An 18,923-nucleotide genomic window follows, 5' to 3' on the forward strand; every position below is an offset into this window, starting at 1 on the left:
GCAAAGTAGGTATGATTAGTATACCTGCTAGAAAGAACAATGAAGCGGCCAGGACAAACAAAGTTGTCTCTTGGCTGTGATAATTTTTTTCTGGACTCATGGGCAACTAAAGAAACATGTTAATTATACTAATGCTTAAAGGATTTGCCCTCTACTTTATTACAGAGGGTCTGTGGGAGTAGAACTGTAACGTCTTCTTTGTAAGAGAGTAGTACAGAAAAGGGAGAAGGAGAAAGAAGAATCTTAAATATAGAGGGGAATCATCTGGAAAGAGCTCAGATTAATTTTTATAAAATTGTATAAGATTTTATAAGATTATATATTTTTATAAGCTTATAACCTCTTCCTGGAAGCCTCATTTTGAAAATGCTTATGGTAGTGACATTTTATTATACATGAATTTAACTTTTGCATATCCAGCTGTACATGTCTTGACAGATAAAATGACAGTTTCAATAGTACAGACAATTCTGCCCATCCTAGGAAGCTTATGCCCTTGCAGATGAGAATCTGCTGTTCTCTCTTAGTTTGTATGTGTCTCCCATCGGGTAAGCATGTCATATATAGTGTAAATACTTTAAATAAAATCATGGCCCTGAATGTTATTGTACTAAATGTTACATTATGATTTAAGGAGATTTTCGGGGTAATTTTGACTATGTCAGTTTTGTGGATTATTTGGAAGAGTGGAATTTTGTGCACTCTGGGCTCGAGTCTAAAGTTAGTGTGTAAAGCCAAAGTCAGAATCACCCTTGAAAGTTCCTCAACTCATAAAAGCCAGTATGAAATCTTTTGTGTACATATACACTCTCGAGCATTAATTCTTACGCACATTTAAATTGGAGAGTGACTAAGCTAGACTGAAAGGCAAAAGGAAAGTATACAGGTGTTGTATATTCATTCAGCTTTAAACATGGTATAGGTAGGGAATTCTAAAATGTTCCTTCTTGCCTGCCAGCTTTACTTTGTTTTAATAATAAACTCTAGAATCTTAATTCTTAGTAATCATGTATTTGTTGTGAGAATTTCAGGAGCTGTTAGCCTCACCTTTTTGTGAGATAGCTTCTGAAATCAGTTGGTTAAATTATAAGGTTAGCCATTAAGTAGATTTATGATAAAACTTTGTTTTATTGTAGTTTTCATTATTCCCCTTTTCTTTTGCTTTGGTATTTTAGTAACATCACTTTTAAGAATCTCGCTTCTCATCTCTATTAAAGGAGGCAAAGGAAGAGATTTGGTATGAAGTCCTTCATTCAACTAAAGTAGAAAGAGAGGGAAGTACTATGCTCCTCTAGGCTGGTGGTTGCTGTGGGAATCAATGTAAAAACCCCTTTAAGAGGATAAAAATGGGACAGTTAACTGGAAACTTACCAATGAGACATTCTCTTTCTAGAGCTTTTTCTTTTCTAGCATGTTCTCCCCAGTTTTAAGAAGATAACCCACACTCTTACCTGTTTCTTCAGTATATAATCTCAATTGTGAGATTACAAAATAATTTCTCTTTAATAATATGCCCAGGTAAGAATGGGAGTAAAATTCTGGTTTTCTTTATTTGGTGCTAGTGTCAGCAGTGACTGAAACAGGCTGTCTCAGTCTGGGCCCTGTAGTACATGCTCAGACCTGGGCTGGCTTACTCTTCATATGGCTCTACTACCTTAGTATAGAGGAGGAACCATAAAGTCCAAGATTGGGCACTTCATTCACGCTGCTTAGTAGGCAGTCTCCTAAGGAGAGGAGAAAAGCATATGTCCTGAGAGACATAAATGGCTAGTCAGCCATAGTTTATTTTGGGGAAAGGAGGAAGGGGAGATTACCCTAGGATGCACCCTGTGTTTTCACATGTTGTTTCTACTACTTTTGGTTAAATTGTAGACAAGTCTGTTGTTAGAATAGGACTTCTTAGTGCAGGACATAGTGTTATTTCTATATTAATTACTTAAAATATAGTTGAAAAATGAACTTTGAGAATACCTAGAACTGAAATAGATGCATTTGCATGGTGCAGCTGAGATCTGATCTAAAGGCCAGTTGAGGGCTAATAAGGAGTGAAGTTAAGTTTAAGCTTATTGCTCTTTTAGGAAAATGATGTGAGTTAGGGTTGAGGCCAAGAAATTCTTACTATATTCTGAAAGTAGTCTTTCGTTAGAGCTAACCTCATAGTGCTCACTATGAGCACTCACCTTAAAGGTTATTATCTGCCTATTGAAGGAGCAGTTACTCAGCGGATCCTGTAACATGTGGTTCTGCCACTTTGTCCATAACTGATTAGACCAGGGCAAGCCTCTGGCCCAAGGCTAATGGCTTATGAAGTGGCCTGGTATGAAAACTGCATAAACAGCAATAATAAGATTAATCATCTTTCTCTTTCTCTCCTGTAAACTACTCCTTGAGAGGAGAAAGACAGGTAATTCATAATGGGAATTTAAAATAACAGTTTGTTCACTTGTTCATTGGCTCATTCAACACTTTTTTAAATGTCTGTTGTTAGCCAGTACTACTCAAGGCGCTGGTGATTTATTCATCAACAGAACAAAATTCATGCTTTCATGGAACTTGGGTTTGAGTGGGACAGATAATAAGCATGTACTAGAATGTTAGCAATGGTAAGTGATATGAAGAAAAATGAAGCGGGTTGAGGGGAGAGAGTGTGCTTAAAGGGGAATCTAGATAGGCTAGTCAAGTAAGGCATCTCTGAGGAGCTGTATTAAGAGATTTATTATACGGAATTAGTTCATGTGGGTGTGGAGGTTCATAGGTCCCAAGATCTGCAGTTTGCAAGCTGAAGACCCTGGAGAGCTGATGGTGTAGCACCAGTTTGAGTCCAAAGGCCTGAGAACCAGAACACCGAATGTAGTTTCAGTCCAAAGGCCAGTAGGCTCAAGATCTAGGAATAGCTGATGTTTCAGTTTGAGTCTAAAGGCAGGAAAACACCAATGTCCAAGCTCAAGGTAGGCAGGAAGAGTTCCCACTTATTCAGCCTTTTTGTTTTATTCAGGCCTTCTACTGATTGGATGAGGCCCACCCACACCACAGAGGACAATCAGCTTTACTCAGTCCGTTTATTTATATAAATGTTAAAGTTATCCAAAACACCCTCGCAGAAACACGCAGAATAGTGTTTGACCAAATATATGGGCACCCTGTGTCCTAGGCAAGTTGATGCATAAAATTAACTGTCATAGATAGGTCTATTGGTAGCCACAGAACCAGGTTAAGTAAAAATAGATAGGCTCTAAGTTACCTCAGTGACTTATTGTCAGGATTGCCTGATGATTAGAGCTGTCTTAAATTCTGAACCTTGTTGTATTACCTGAATTATTTTCCAGGGTCTTTAAAGTTTGGCTGTGTGGTTGCATTGAACTTATTCTTTTCTCCTTAAGTATGTTTTATGTAACTAGTTTAACCTGTGTGTTTCTACGTTCAGGCTTGACAGCCTAGCCGTTTTACGGACGGCGGGGGGCGGGGGGTCAGCCTGATATATAAAGATATCACAGAAGCAAACCTTGAGTCATAAAAACCTAAGATAGCCCCCCACTTTACCAATAAAGAGAAACACTGGTAAAGACACATGAAACAATTTATTAAGTGATTTGTTACTTTAAAAGATTTACATTTTGGTTAACTTTTTTAGCAGTTGTTTGTTCTAACTCTGTGAAGAGCCTAAGTGTTTTGGAAATCTGAAAATGTAGGAGATGCAGCCACTGTCCTCAGAAAGACCACAGTCTGATAATAAAATCTGCATAAGTAAATATACAGCACAGTAGTTTAAATGAGAATTTAGGTTAGAGCTGGTTTGAATGGAAAAGGCTTATGAAGATCACATTTAAGCTAGTCTTAGACAAAATTTGGATAGATACAACAGAGTGTTAAAAATATTTCATGAAAGGGAAATGAACAAATGAGATACATCGGAGTTTGGGGGATGGTAGTTTAGCTATGTTGACATGGTTGTAGTCTTCTTGCTGTAGGAGTAGTGACAGGTGAGATTTGAAAGTTAAAGCTGAACCTCAGTATTTCCATACTTTTGGTTGCACATTAGTTCTTCTGAGCCTCAGATTATTCCATCTATTAACTGGGATAATAATGCCAATATTTGTTCATATGTTTTAATCAGTTACATCTAAATTCTATAACAAGAGTTCCTTTGTTTTTAATCTCAGAAGGCTTCCTAAGTAGGGAAATGAGTCATCAGAAACCATGCCATTTCCTTCTCACACACACTCTTGCTGTTCAAGCTTCATGATGGAGAGATCAGTATATCAGATGCATCCTCTATAAATCTCACCAGTATCCTTAATGCCCTTATCTTGGTGAATGTGGAAAAACTCAAAGTGCTTTTTTTCTGTTCTCTCAATACAACAATCACAGAAGACTTATGTGATCAAATGTTGGGTAGGGGGAGTTCCCCACACACCAAGCAAGTGATCAGTTTTGCAGCAGATACCTGCTAAGTGTCTTCCAATTCCATTCTGACACTAGTTACCTGGAGATAGCATGAGATCCCACAGGTTGAGGGCCCAGTCCCCTCCCACCGCCTCCAGATACCAGTCTCAAGTCTGGAACTTCTGACTGACTGGCTCCAAGTTGAGGTTCCCATGCCCCTCTCTTTGGGTTAGATTAATTTGCTAGAGCAGCTTTACAAAACTGAGGGAAACACCTTTACCAGTTTATTATAAAGGATATTACAAAGGATGCAGATAGTGAGATGCATAGGGTAAGTTATGGGGGAAGGGACACAGAGCTTCCAAACCTTCCCAGGGCACATCATCTTCCAGAATCCTCCATGTGTTTAGCTATCCAGAAGTTCCCTGAACCCTGTCCTCTTGAGCCTTTCATGGAGATTTATTGGATAGGCATGATTGATAACCATGTGGAAATGGGATTGGACAAAAAGGGTATAATCTAATACTAACAGGCTGAGTGGAGAAACCCACAAGCCTCTCTGTCCAGATTCTTCTTAGCCTTTCTGTGCAGCGTTCCTTTCTCAAGGGTGTGGGACAGGACCCTTTCTGAAATGAGAGTCTTATGACCTGCAGTCAGAAAGGCAGGGGAAGATTAGACTCTTGCCTTGAGCTGGTGAAAGGAGGATGGGAAAATCAGAGAGAGAGATTCTGTTTTCTGAGGCCTAAAGCACCCCAACATCATAACAAAAGACTGTAACAAGGTATATGGGAGTTAAGAGCCAGGAGCTGTGGATGAAAACCTATATATATGTTCTCTATATATACAATATGTAGAATTGTATATATGTTTTTATTATCTAATATGTAATAGATACATAATATCACACCTGGAAATTGCACTTTCTGTCTCAGTCTTTTGATGGTACTTTTTTATGGCAGTGACACACTAATATCTCCATCTGTATGGCCACACATGTGCTCTGGATCCCATTCTTTTCTTCCTTTTTGGAAATAATATGCTATCTGAGAAACCTGTTTTCTTTCTCATTCCCCCATTCTCACTCTTTCCCTCTTTATTGGATCCTTTTTGTTAGCATATAAACATGTTCAGGTTGTCTCTACGTTATATGTGTTATACTATGCTATATCATATATAATATATAATCTATTTATCCTCCCTTGACCATTTACTCCTCTTTATCTATTTCATCTTTGGTCTTCTTTGTTAAACTTCTCTAAAGAAGTAGCTATATCCAGTTTTCCTTATAAATTTCCCAGTTACACGTCAGCTCATTTTAATCTAGCTTCTACTGTGTTCACTCTACTCAAATGGCTTATTTGACACCTCTGTAACAATCAATGCTATTAGCCATTTTGTTCTTTAAAACACTCTCTTCATTTGGCTTCTCCAGTATGTTCTCCTTGTTTTCTGTCTAGGTCTCTGGCTACATCTTCTGTGGCTTCCTTGTCAGCTTATCTTTCTCCAATTGCTCATTAAATGTGGTTGTTATAAAGCTGAATCTTAGGTCTCTTTTTACTTAACGACTACTCTTGAATAACTCGTCTCTCATTGCTTCAGTAACAATGACAACTCCTACATTTATCTTTCACCCAGACTACTCATCTGAGATCCAGTTCTATATCTAGATACCAAATTGATATTTCCATTTGAATGTCTTAAAGTTATCTCAGACTCAACAGGTTTAAGACTTACAACTTCTCTTCCTCCATATTCTCTTTATCTTCAAGATTTTTTTTTTTTTTTGGACTCATTGTAGTATAGTTTTGAAGGACTCAAATTCTCTACCCCTTACATTGTTACCATAGTCAATTAATCATTGTAAGATTCAGTTTCATAATCTGTAAGATGGAAAAACTGTAGTACCTTTCCTAACATAAGGAAACATCAGACAAAATGTGAATATGGGATGTAATACCACAGACTAGATTTACCCTCTAGCTGTAAACAAATAGAAAACGCTCCTAGGGTTGTTTTCAGTATTAAAATAGTACTTACAAAGCACTTGAAACAGGACCCCATGTAAAGTAAGATTTTTTTAAAGTGTCTGCTTTACTGTTGAATATGGATATGAAGTTGTCGGATGAAGCTTAAAATGATGCTTAAATGCTTATATTATAAAAAGCAGTTCTCAAATCAGTACTTTTAAGATTGCATTTTAAGAAACTAGAAGAAAGAATAGCTCCAAAACAAGCAATGAGAAGAAAATAAAGATAAAATAGGAAGCATTGAAATATAAAAGTGTAAAACATTAGAGAAAAGAGAAATTAAAATCTTGTTTTTTTTGAAAAGATCACTAATAGTGATAAAATTCTAGCCAGACTGATTAGAAAAAAGACACAAATGAGATTAATAGGAATGAAAGAGGAGAGATGAGTATAGATTCTGTAGACATTAAATTGGACAACTTAGATTATTAAATGAGCAATTTCCGTGAAAAACACAAACTAACAAAGCCTGTTTAAGAAGAAAACAGCCCTATCTTTATAAGAGAATGTAGATTTATAATTAAAACATTCCCTCGAAAAGAAAACAACTCATCATAGAGGACTTCACCGAGATAGTCTATGAAACACTTAAAGATGAATATCATTTCCATACACTCTTTCTGAAAATAAGAGGGAACACTTCTCAACTCATTTTATGTCAGCATTACTCTAATATGAAAGAAAACTACAGTCCAGTATTCCTTATAAAAATAGATGGAAAAATCTTCAGTGAAATTTTAGCCAGCTGAATCAATATATAAAAAAGATAATATTTTATGACCAAGCGGGATTTATTCCATGAATGCAAGGGTGGTTTAACATTTGAAAATCAATCAGTGTAGTTTGCCATATGAAAACCAACTAAGAAAGAAAACTATATGATTATTTCAGTATATTCAGAAAAGTCATTTAACAGAATTAGTACCCATTAATGATAAAAACTCTCAAACTAGGATTTAAAGGGAAGTTTCTCAACTTGTCTGTTAAAGGACAACTAGTAAAATCCTATAATGTATATATATCATGCTTAGTGATGAAAGACTGAATGCTTTCTCCCTAAGATCATGAACAGGCACCACTTCTATTTGGCGTTGTATGGAAATTATAGTTAGGGCAGTGGAGCAAGAAAAAGAATTCAAAGGCATTCAAATTGGAAATGAAATAAATTGCTTGTGTATATAGAAAATCCCAATACACAAAAAAAGCTTACTAAGACGAATAAGTGAGCCTATTACAAAGTCATTATACAAAAATTAATTGCATTTCTACATACTAGTAATGGGTAATTGGAAATTTAAATACAAACAAATTAAAAATATTAGCATTCAAAATCTTAATGCTTATGGAGAAGTTAAACAAAATTATGTAAAGCCTGTATATTAGAAATTATACAGGCTTGTGGAAACAAGTGTCATGTCCATGAATCAAAAAACTCAAAATTACTATAATACCATTTCTCCCCAAGTTGATGTATACCATAAATGCAATTCCAGTCAGTACCTTTGCAGGCCTTTTTTGTAAAAATTGGCAAGCTTAATTCTGGTATTTATATAAAAATACAAAGGACCTAGAATAGCTGACAATTTTAAAAAAGAACAAAGTTTAATGACTTAAATTGCCTGATTTTCACACTTACTAGAAAGCTACATTACTCAAGACAGTGTGGTATTGGCTGAAGGATAAACATATTATTAATGGTATAGAAAATAGTTCAGAAATAGGCCCAGACACATATGTTTATCTGATTTTCAGCAAAACTGCTAAGGCAATTCAGTGGAGGAAACTGTTAATCTTTTTAACATGATTTTTGGACAATTGGATATCTGAATGCAAAACAATGAATCTTAACCTTTAAGTGGGCAATGATTTCTTAGACATACAGAACCAAACTATGAAAGAAAAAATAAACCAGTTGTACATCATCCAAATTAAAAACTTTTGATCTTCAAAAGTCACTGTTAACACAATTCCTATCAAAATCTTAGCATTATTTTTTGTAGACATGGACAAATTTATTCTAAAATGTATACAGAATTATGAAGTAACTGGAAGCAATTTTGAGTGAGAAGAATAGAGCTGAAAAAAAATCACACTACTTGATTCTAAGACTTAACATATAGCATTATACTCAGGACACTGTGGTATTGATCAAAAAGATAGATCAGTGAAACAAAATTAAAAGTCCAGAAGTAGACCCGTACAAGTAGAGCCAACTGAAGTTTGACAAAGATGCAAAGGCAATTCAGTGGGGAGAAATGATGCTTTTTGCAACAAATAGTATTAGAATAATTAGATAATAACCAAAGAAATAAACTTTGACTTAAAGCTCTTATACAACAGTTGTCATAGATCTAAATGTAAAGTGTGAACTATAAAACTTTTATAAGGAAACAAAAGAGAAAATCTTTTTGATCTAGGGCCAGGTAAACATTTCTTGTACCAAATCCATAAAGGAGAAAAAAATAATAACTTGGGCTTCATCAAAATTAAAAACTTTTACTCTGTGAAAGACATTGTTAAGAGCATAAAAAGGCAAGCCACAGACTGGAAGAAAATACTTGGAAATCGCATGTCTGATAAAGAATGTGTATCCAGAATATATTTTAAAAGTCTCTAAACTCAACAGTAGGAAATAAGACAATCCAATTAGAAAATGAGTAGAACACTGAACAGATACTTCACCAAAGAGTATACAGATGACAAAGAAGCACATGAAAAGATGCTCAACATGATTAGCTACCAGGAAAATGCAAATTTAAAGCCATGATGAGATATGACACACGTACTAGAATGGCTAAAATAAAAAGTACTGGCAAAACCAAGAGTTGGTAAGAATGTAGAGGAACTAGATCTTTCACACATTGCTGGTGGAAGTGCAAAATGATACAGCACTCTGGAAAACAGTTTGCCAGTTTCTTATAAAATTAAACCTGGAGTTACCATGTCTTATTCCTGGATATTTACCCTAAAGAATTGAAAACTTATATTCACACAAAAACGTGTACACAAAGCCTTATAACAGCTTTGTCATAGCCAGCAAGAGGTGAATAGATAACAAATTGTCATACATTCATACAATGAATAATATTCAGTAAGAAAAAGAGCAAGCTATTCATATACCAACACCTTGGAGAATCTTAAGGGCATTATACCGAGTGAAATAGCTATTCAATTCTTTTCCCTATTATAAAAATACAGCTGTCTTCCTATGAGTTTTAAGACTGTACATTCTAGATACACATCCTTTGTCAGATGTTTTGCAACTATTTTTTTCCCAGTCTGTGGCTTGCCTTTCCATTTTCTTAATAGTGTCTTTTTATTTTGAAATAATTTTAGACTCACATAGAAGTTACAAAAATATTACAGTTTCTGGGTACCTTTCACCCAGCAACAACATTTGACAAACCATAGTACAACTATCAAAATGAGGAAACCAACAGTGGTATAAAACTATTAACCAAACTAGAAACTTTCCTCAGATTTCAAAAGATTTAAAAGATTACTTATGGTAATTTTAATTTGTATAACTTTTTTTTTTTTTTTTTTTTTGAGACAGTCTCACTCTGTTGCCCAGGATAGCATGCAATGGTGCTATCATAGCTCACTGCAGCCTCTGACTCCTGGGCTGAAGTGATCCTTCTGCCCCAGCCTCCCAAATAGCTAGGACTATAGGTGTGCACTACTACCGTGGCTGATTTTTTTTTATATACATTTTTTATAGAGATGGGGGTCTCTCTGTGTTGCCTAGGCTGGTCTCGAACTCCTGGGCTCAAGCAGTCCTTCTGCCTTGGCTTTCCAAAGTGCCAGGATTACAGATAGGAGCCACTACTACCAACCTATAACTTTTTAAATGAAAAAATTATAGTGACAAAGAACAGATTAGTAGTTGCTGTGAGTAAACTTGGGAGGAGTATGTGATTATAAAGGGATGGCATGAAGATGTTTCTTTGAGGTGATGGAATAGTTCAGTATTCTTTTCTTCTGTTTTTGAGACAGAGTCTCATTCTGTTACCCAGGCTGGAGTGCAGTGGTACCATCTCAACTCACTGCAACCTTTGTCTCCAGGGTTCAAGCGATTCTCCTGCCACAGCCTCCGAAGTAGCTGGGACTACAGGCATATGCCACCACGCCCAGCTAATTTTTGTGTTTTTAGTAGAGACAGGGTTTCACCATGTTAGCCAGGCTGGTATTGAACTCCTGACCTCAAGTGATCTGCCCTCCTCAGCCTCCCAAAGTGCTAGGGTTACAGGAGTGAGCCGCTGTACCAGGCCGGAATAGTTCAGTATTCTGATTGTGGTGGAGGTTATACTAATGTAAAGTATGTGATAAATTTATGTAGAACTATACACACACAGTCAGGGCATATAAAAACTGGTAAAATCTGAGGAAAGTTTCTAGTTTGGTTAATAGTTTTATACCAGTGTTAGTTTCTTCATTTTGATAGTTGTACTATGGTTTGTCAAATGTTGTTGCTGGGTGAAAGGTACCCAGAAACTGTAATATTTTTGTAACTTCTGTGTGAGTCTAAAATTATTTCAAAATAAAAAGACACTGTTAAGAAAATGGAAAGGCAAACCACAGACTGGGAAAAAATAGTTGCAAAACATCTGACAAAGGATGTGTATCTAGAATGTATAGTCTTAAAACTCATAAGAAGACAGCCGTATTTTTATAATAGGGAAAAGAACTGAATAGCTATTTCACCAAAAATAATTACATAAATGGCATATAAGCCCATGAAAAGGTGCTCACCTTTATTAGTTATTAGGAAATGTAAATGTAAACCACCATGAAATACCACTCTACACCCACTAGTATAGATAAAATTAAATGGCAATCTGAAGAATGTGGAACAGCTGGAACTCTCACATGTTGCTGGTGCAAATGAAAAATGATGTGGCCTCTTTGGAAGACAGTTTGACAATTTCTTAAAAACATAGGGCTCAGCAATTCCACTCCTAGATAACCCAAGATGAATGAAGAAAAAGTGAAATTCATGCTATCGTCATTTATAATAACCCTAAAACTGTAAACAGTTGAAATGTCCAAGTGGTACATCCACGCAATGAAATTTATTCCCTAGTAAAAGGACTCCAGCATGGATGAATCTCAAAATCATTAGAGCAAATGAAAGAAACCAAACAAAGATTACATGCTGTGTGATTTCATTTATATGCAGATCTAGAAAAGGCGCGATAAGCAATTCAGTGGTTGCTAGGAGTTGGGGGGCAAGGGGTAGAGAGTGGAGATTGACCATATAGGGAATGTATTGAAGTAATGGGAATGTTTTATATCATGATTTTCTTGATGGTGGTTATGTAATTGTATACATTAATCGAAACTCATCAAATTGTACAGTTGTTACAGTTTTTAGGTCCTTTGCATTTGCTTTTTTTCTGCCTAGAAAGCTCTCTCCTCTCCCTGTCTGGTTGACTCATATTCAGTGTTCAGATCTTGCTTAAACGTCATGTTGTCAGGAGTATCTATTCCTGAGCTCAGACTGGCATAGGCTTCTTTGACATCCTGCCGCTTTCCTTCGTTGTCCTTACCACAGCTGTAGTTTCAGTCAGGCAGGTAGCCATCAGCTTAAGGTCTCTTTTTCTGTCTTAGCTGCAACACTGTGAGGAGCCAGATGCTGATTACCATCTTGTTAACAGTACATAGCGTGGTGCTTAAATCAGGTTTGAATATTGCATGACTGAGTATAAGTGAGTAGAGAGTTGTGCGTCTTCTGTTCTTGTAAGTGGCAGCTGTGGCTTCTGCCAAGGGTACTACTAGCTGGAGCTGCCTGCTTAACCTTGGAGCCTGTCTGCCTGCCTCTGCCCTGCTCCTGGAGAGTTGTGACTATCCATGCTCATCTGCCTGCCATATAGTCTTTGTTCAGACTTCTTGTCACCGTGAATCCCACTCCTGTGGCCGGGCCACCCTGTTCTGAGAACAGAAAGGAGCTTTTCCTTGCTGTTATTCTTTTAGCAGAAAAGGAAACCTGCCCTACGCGTGCATGTTCCTGGATCTACTCAAGCTTTTTCTTTTTGTCCAGCAGGTGGAGAAACTCTGAAACACAGTATTTTGTTACCTACTTTGGTAACAATAGTTCAACTCCTGTGAAGCACCACAGAGTACCCCTTTGTCTCCTGATTATCTTCATCTTTTTGAGAGAGACATATGACTCCTCCAAGTAAGGTTAGGAATCCTAATCTGCAGGTAGTTTGAATGCTTGGGTGGAAGGTTTAACCTTCCAGAAGGTGAAAACACCATCAACTTTGTGCTCAGCTTCTGCTCGTATTTGCAGATTATCAGAGATCATTACTACTGTCTCCGTGTCCCCCGCTGACCCAGTTTCCAGGATAAATCTGTAGAATAATTAATAAAGGGCCTGACAGCCAACACTCCTCTTCCACTCTTCCCACTTCTCTTCTTCCTTATTTCACTACTGTAGTAGGTAAGAGGGAATTCAGGTTATGGTAGGAAAATGATTAGAATGAATAATCCCTGTATGTGAGCATTGTGTGAACATAGCTCAGTGTTTAAATTATTACCAAAGCTCATTTCTTTATTATGGGCTGTCCACTTAGGAAGAATTTATGAGTCTTGTCATTTCAGACAGTCTTCTCTGGAGTACTACATGACTAGTCCAGTTAGTGATTTTAGAAATGTTTCTCTGGACCTTTTAAAATGTATCCAAGTCTAATTCCTCATTTGTTTCTAGTTTATTTGTCCTCGGTTTTACAGTTTACATAGTTTGGAGTTTCCTGTTTAGTTTTATTTTTAACTCCTTTAGGCCTAAGACTCTTCATTGTTTCTCTGTCATCTGAATCATTATAATAGTCTCTCAAATGTTCATATTCCACTCTTGCTCCCCCTTTCTCCTGCAGTACAATCTACATGTCGCAGCCAAGGATCAGGTCAAGGCATTCTCATGCTCTCCGGTGGCTCACCTTCTTACCTAGTTTGTGATCTGGCCCCAGGACATGCAGAGTGCCTAGTAGGCAATTAATATTTGCTGAATTAATTCTTTGTATTGTAAGTCATATCAGGATTTTTGGGGGGTTAGCATTATGTTAAAACCACAAAAAACAGTAACTTTAGACCTAATTGGTTTCATGACTTATTGAGGAGGCGAGGAATAGGTTAAAGCTGCTTTGCATACATTTTGGAATAGTCTCTTTTGTCTAGTAAGGATGGATAATAAGTTTGTTAATAACCAGTATTCACATGGGTAGAAAAAGACTGTCTTGATTTTTAATCCTACAAGTAGTAAAGGAATGGTAGTCAGAAGTTGAATCGTACTTTTAATGCCTCAGGCAGGATAGAATAGTATTGTTTTGTTTTGTATCCCAATATGCTAACTACTTCTCTCTCTCTCTCCTTTCTGTTTTGCTTCTCATACTTTCACCCATTACAGTCTCAGTATGTGTGTTACACCAGGAGGTTGCCTTGGCAGGTCAGAAGATCTGTCACAGTGAAGGCACTGTGGTACCCTTTGTTTTTTAGGCAAGGGTGACACATGCTAGTCAACTTATTTCCATTTGTTGTTGCCTCCACTTGGCACTAAATGAGACTGTTAACCATTTTTGAATGAAAGTTTATAAATTTCTTACAAAAATTAAGGTTTTTATTCTCTATAATAAGCACATGAGAAAGACTGGTTTTAAATTTTATTTTAAACTGGAGTGACGTACAAACATGTTTAATTTTAATTATTTGCTTTCTTTTGTTCGTCTTGTAGTAAGTTATTAATGTATTAATACTGGTAACTTCTAGATTGGAGGAATGATTTATCCTAATGTTTCTTTAAAAAAAAATACTATCAGTCGTTCATATGGCATATGCTAATCAAGGCTCTGTGGTATTTTTTTTCCTTATGTTTTTTAATGAAGCAGCTCTTTTCATGATCTAGCAGTCTGTGTTACTATCAGTAAGTAAACAGAGAGTAAGGACTCAAAGTTTAATATTAAAACAAGTTCATTTTGTTAACATCACATTTTGTTGCATCTTGCAGCTTCTTGGTGAATTTTTGGATGAAGCCATTAAATTAATTGCTTGCCATCATGAGCAGAAGCAAGCGTGACAACAATTTTTATAGTGTAGAGATTGGAGATTCTACATTCACAGTCCTGAAACGATATCAGAATTTAAAACCTATAGGCTCAGGAGCTCAAGGAATAGTATGGTAAGTGTTTACTTCCAAAAATTAGGCAAAGAATTGTTAACTGCTACCTTTTCTCCTCTTGTAATTTAGATACCTTGGCAAATATTTAACTTGCCTCGAAAAATTAAATTAAAACTAAAAATTAAATGAAAACTACTCCACAGCAAATTATTTGCTTTGGGGATCAATGGTCTTTTCTTTATTATTATTATTAAAGGTTGAGTATCCCTTATCTGAAATGCTTAGGACCGGAAGTGTCAGATTTTGGAATGTTTGCACTGATTGAGCATTCCAAATTCAAATCAGAAATACTTCAGTGAACATTTTCTTTGAGCATCATGTCAGTGCCCCCAAAATTTGGATTCTCGAGCATTTTAGATTTCATATTTTCAGATTTGGGATAATAACCTGTGTTATTCATAAGATATAACTCTATAAACTAGCACTGCCATCTTTAAGTATAAACTATTATTAAATACTTGGGCATAGCCATTGAAGACAAATATCTCTATCAGCAAAGAATAAGTGGCATGCTTGTTAATTTCATGTATACATGTATTCCCATAGATAACTGTTTAATAAGAAGCTTCACTTAATCCTTACTTTCACACTGTAATGAAGCCCTGGAATTTCAGAAATCTTGTTCTATACTGGGGAATGAAGTCAGCTAATATCTCACTGTGTGTGTTTCAAAATTCATCCATATGTTTAAAATTGATTTATTAGCTAATTTCTACAAAAGCCTCAGGCTATATCAGCATAATTCTTTATAAACTGAAATGCAGATCACTCTTTGGGATAGTTCTAATACTGATTGCAGATCACTAAATTAGCATAATAATAAACTAGTGTTTTGGGGAATTATAAGCCTCACTCAAGAATAATTGTACTTTTATTACCTCTTCTTGAAACAAATTTCAGAATCTATTCTAAACAAAATGTAAATTGTTAAGTATTTATAATCCAGCATTTCTCCTAGGTTCGAGAAAAACTGTTTTACATGCACACAAGGAGTCATGCATAGGATTGGTGTTTGCAGCACCATTTATAATAGCAAAAATTGGAAATAGCATCAAATCTATCAACAGAAGAATAAAAAATTGTGATACAGTCATGCTATGAAATACTATATAACATTTTAAACGAACTGGAGCCATGTGTGTCAACAAGGATAACCTCAGAAATGTAGTGCTGGGCTTCAAAGCAAGATATAGAATATATATACATCATTGTACCATTTACATGCAGCTTAAAATATGCAAAGCAATACCATGTATTTATGGATTATATATACATAGGAAATATTAAAACATGCATAAATACCAAACTTAGGATATTGTTTATCTCTGAGAAAATAGAGAAAAGGAAGGAGGCTTGACCTATGATATTATATTTCTTTCTAAAAAATTCAGAGCAAGCCAGGCACGGTGGCTCACGCCTGTAATCCCCACACCTTGGGAGGCCGAGGTGGGTGGATCGTGAGGTCAGGAGTTCAAGACCAGCCTGGCCAACATGGCGAAACCCTATCAGTACTCAAAATACAAAAATTAGCTGGGCATGGTGACACATGCCTGTAATCCCAGCTACTTGGGAGGCGGAGGCAGGAGAATAGCATGAACCTGGGAGGCGGAGGTTGTGGTGAGCTGAGGTGGCACCACTGCACTCCAGCCTGGGTGATAGAGTGAGACTCCGTCTAAAAAAAAAAAAAAATCAGAGCAATTATGGTAACGTATTAAGATTTAATAAATTTGCATAATAGAAAGACTGGCATTTATTAATCTTTCCTGCATTCTTGAAGTAATTTATAATATCAAAAATTACAGAAGTTGGAGTCATTTTGTAAGCCATCTTGACTGGCCTGTTCTCATTGTAACCAACCACATTTAACCAACCATAAATTAAAGAAAATAATATTATATAGTCAGTATTAGTATTCTGAAAGCCAACTCTCTGTTCAGGTTTTTTTTTTTTTTTTTTTTTTTTGAGACAGAGTCTCACTCTGTCTCTCAGGCTAGAGTGCAGTGGCACGATCTCGGCTCACTGCAAGCTCTGCCTCCCGGGTTCACGCCATTCTCCCGCCTCAGCCTCCGGAGTAGCTGGGAATACAGGCACCTGCCACCACGCCCGGCTAATTTGTGTGTGTGTGTGTGTGTGTGTGTGTGTGTGTGTGTGTATTTTTAGTAGAGACGGGGTTTCACCATGTTAGCCGGGATGGTCTCGATCTCCTGACCTCATGATCCATCCACCTCGGCCTCCCAAAGTGCTGGGATTCCAGGCATGAGCCACCGCGCATGGCCCTTGTGTATTTATTTCATTGTGTCCAAAAGGATAGAAGTAATGTGTGTTTATATAGAATTATTCAGCAAATTTTTTGAGTAGAATTTATACGCTTTTTTTTTTTTTTTTTTTTTTTTTTTTTTTTTTTTTTGAGGGAGTCTACCAGGCTGGAGTGCAGTGGTGCGATCTTGGCTCACTGCAACCTCCGCCTCCCGGGTTCAAGTGATTCCCTTGCCTTAGCCTCCGAAGTAGCTGGGACTACAGGTGTGCACCATCACACCCAGCTAATTTTTTTTTATTTAAGTAGAGGCGGAGTTTCACCGTGTTGACCAGGATGGTCTCCATCTCCTGACCTCGTGATCCACCCACCTTGACCTCCCAAAGTGCTAGGATTACAGGCGTGAGCCACTGCACCCAGCCTCGTATGCATTCTTTATCCTACCTTTTCTTGATGGAAGTATAAGGTTAAGGATTCATTTAGGCTTTAGGCTGTCTAGTGGAGCTAAGTAATTATTATGCATTTGTACATGAAGTGCCCACGATGTGCTAGGTGGATCTTTGAGGCAACACAATGAACCTGCAGGGTCTCTGTTGTCATAGTCCACTGTCTATTTGGATCCATTAGCATTTTAGGAAATAATTGCAAAAAAAATATGTTGTAGTAGATATAGAAGACACATGTTGAGCGTCATAGACTTGGAAGCGATCCAGTTACTTGTCTTTGGAGAAAGTGAGAAATGTATATGACTGTTTCATGAATTCAGTTTACAGATTTTTGTTTGAATTTTTTTTGTGTTTTTGAATTTCTTACTACAGCGCAGCTTATGATGCCATTCTTGAAAGAAATGTTGCAATCAAGAAGCTAAGCCGACCATTTCAGAATCAGACTCATGCCAAGCGGGCCTACAGAGAGCTAGTTCTTATGAAATGTGTTAATCACAAAAATGTAAGTGAACATTTTTGGTTTCCTAAGTATAGATGAAATCAAGATTTATTCATGAGTATGTGAGTATCAAAGACTAAATATTAGGGGCTTTAAATTGTTCTGTATTAAAACATTGTTTAAAAGGGATATATATATCTCTACAGGGTGATTTTTTTCTCAACTTTATTAAATTGTATCAAAAGAATGGCTTCTAAAATTTAGATTATGTGATTTCCTGTCATTTAATTTACAAAAGGAGTTTTAAAAGGATAAGTGTTACAGAAGAATTTTATTCAGCTTGATCTCATCTGCTTTTTGTTCTCTGTCAGGCTGACATTTAGAAAACTGTAGCATTAGCACAGAGATGAAATTGTTCCCATTATGCTTTGACACTCTAACTTTAATCATATTGAATATAAAATTTATATCCCTTCTCCCTACCCCACTCCCACCTCTTTAAGTGATGGCAGTATTCATTGGTCACTTTATGATGAGGATAGTGGGTTTAGCAGAATGTTTTTGAAACTATCTAGAGGGTATTAACATGTTTCTAATTCTATTTCCTAATGATTGCAAAGATAAGTCTTTATAAAGATATGTAACTTGCGCTCATTTTGAGAATAAACAGTTATACCTTTTTAAACTTACATTAAGCGTATTCATACTTTTGTGATTCTTCTAATGGAATGATTTCTTCAGTTGAGGAAATAAACTAGGAGTGAATTGTGTAAGGGACACTTTTAGGCAGTCCTAAACCGAAGGCATCTGACTAAAGACATTTCGTAGTGTTTGTCCAAAAGAGTTTATATAATATAATGAGCACAGTCTTTTCTGACTACAGATAATACAGTTTACCACATTTTGAGATCTAAATATGTGCAAGCCTCTGTGTATTGGAGTTATTGGGTTCATTATCAAGGGAAAAAAATTCATGGAAGTTCAGGATTAGGCCCCTTATTTGGGGAGCTTACAATGGTGTTTTGAATACAAAACAGACATACAGAGAGTTAAATATCAAACATCACAAAGCCGTGGACGTTTGTCAAATGATGATAGTGGCCCATATATTGAAATCTAAAAAGGGGGACAATTTCTGTGAGCTTTAATGAACTGGGAAGGCTTTGGGGAGGAGTAGACCTAGGCTGACGCTTAAAGATGG

At 36.5% G+C, this 18,923-nt stretch overlaps 1 protein-coding gene across 10 annotated transcripts in view; it reads left to right on the plus strand.

The window, feature by feature from the left end:
* The window catches only part of MAPK8 (mitogen-activated protein kinase 8), a 141,155-nt gene that overhangs the window by 88,848 nt on the left and 33,384 nt on the right, over nt 1-18,923 (plus strand). For all 10 annotated transcript variants that reach the window (XM_030797614.1, XM_030797608.1, XM_030797616.1 and 7 more), the window contains 2 exons: nt 14,413-14,583; nt 17,656-17,785. In XM_030797614.1, the coding sequence (XP_030653474.1) occupies nt 14,462-14,583; nt 17,656-17,785 (252 nt within the window). In that variant the 5' untranslated portion in view covers nt 14,413-14,461. The remainder of the gene's footprint in view (nt 1-14,412; nt 14,584-17,655; nt 17,786-18,923) is intronic.

Source organism: Nomascus leucogenys, chromosome 18 (assembly GCF_006542625.1).
Source record: "Nomascus leucogenys isolate Asia chromosome 18, Asia_NLE_v1, whole genome shotgun sequence".
In the NCBI taxonomy this organism is placed as follows: domain Eukaryota; kingdom Metazoa; phylum Chordata; class Mammalia; order Primates; family Hylobatidae; genus Nomascus; species Nomascus leucogenys.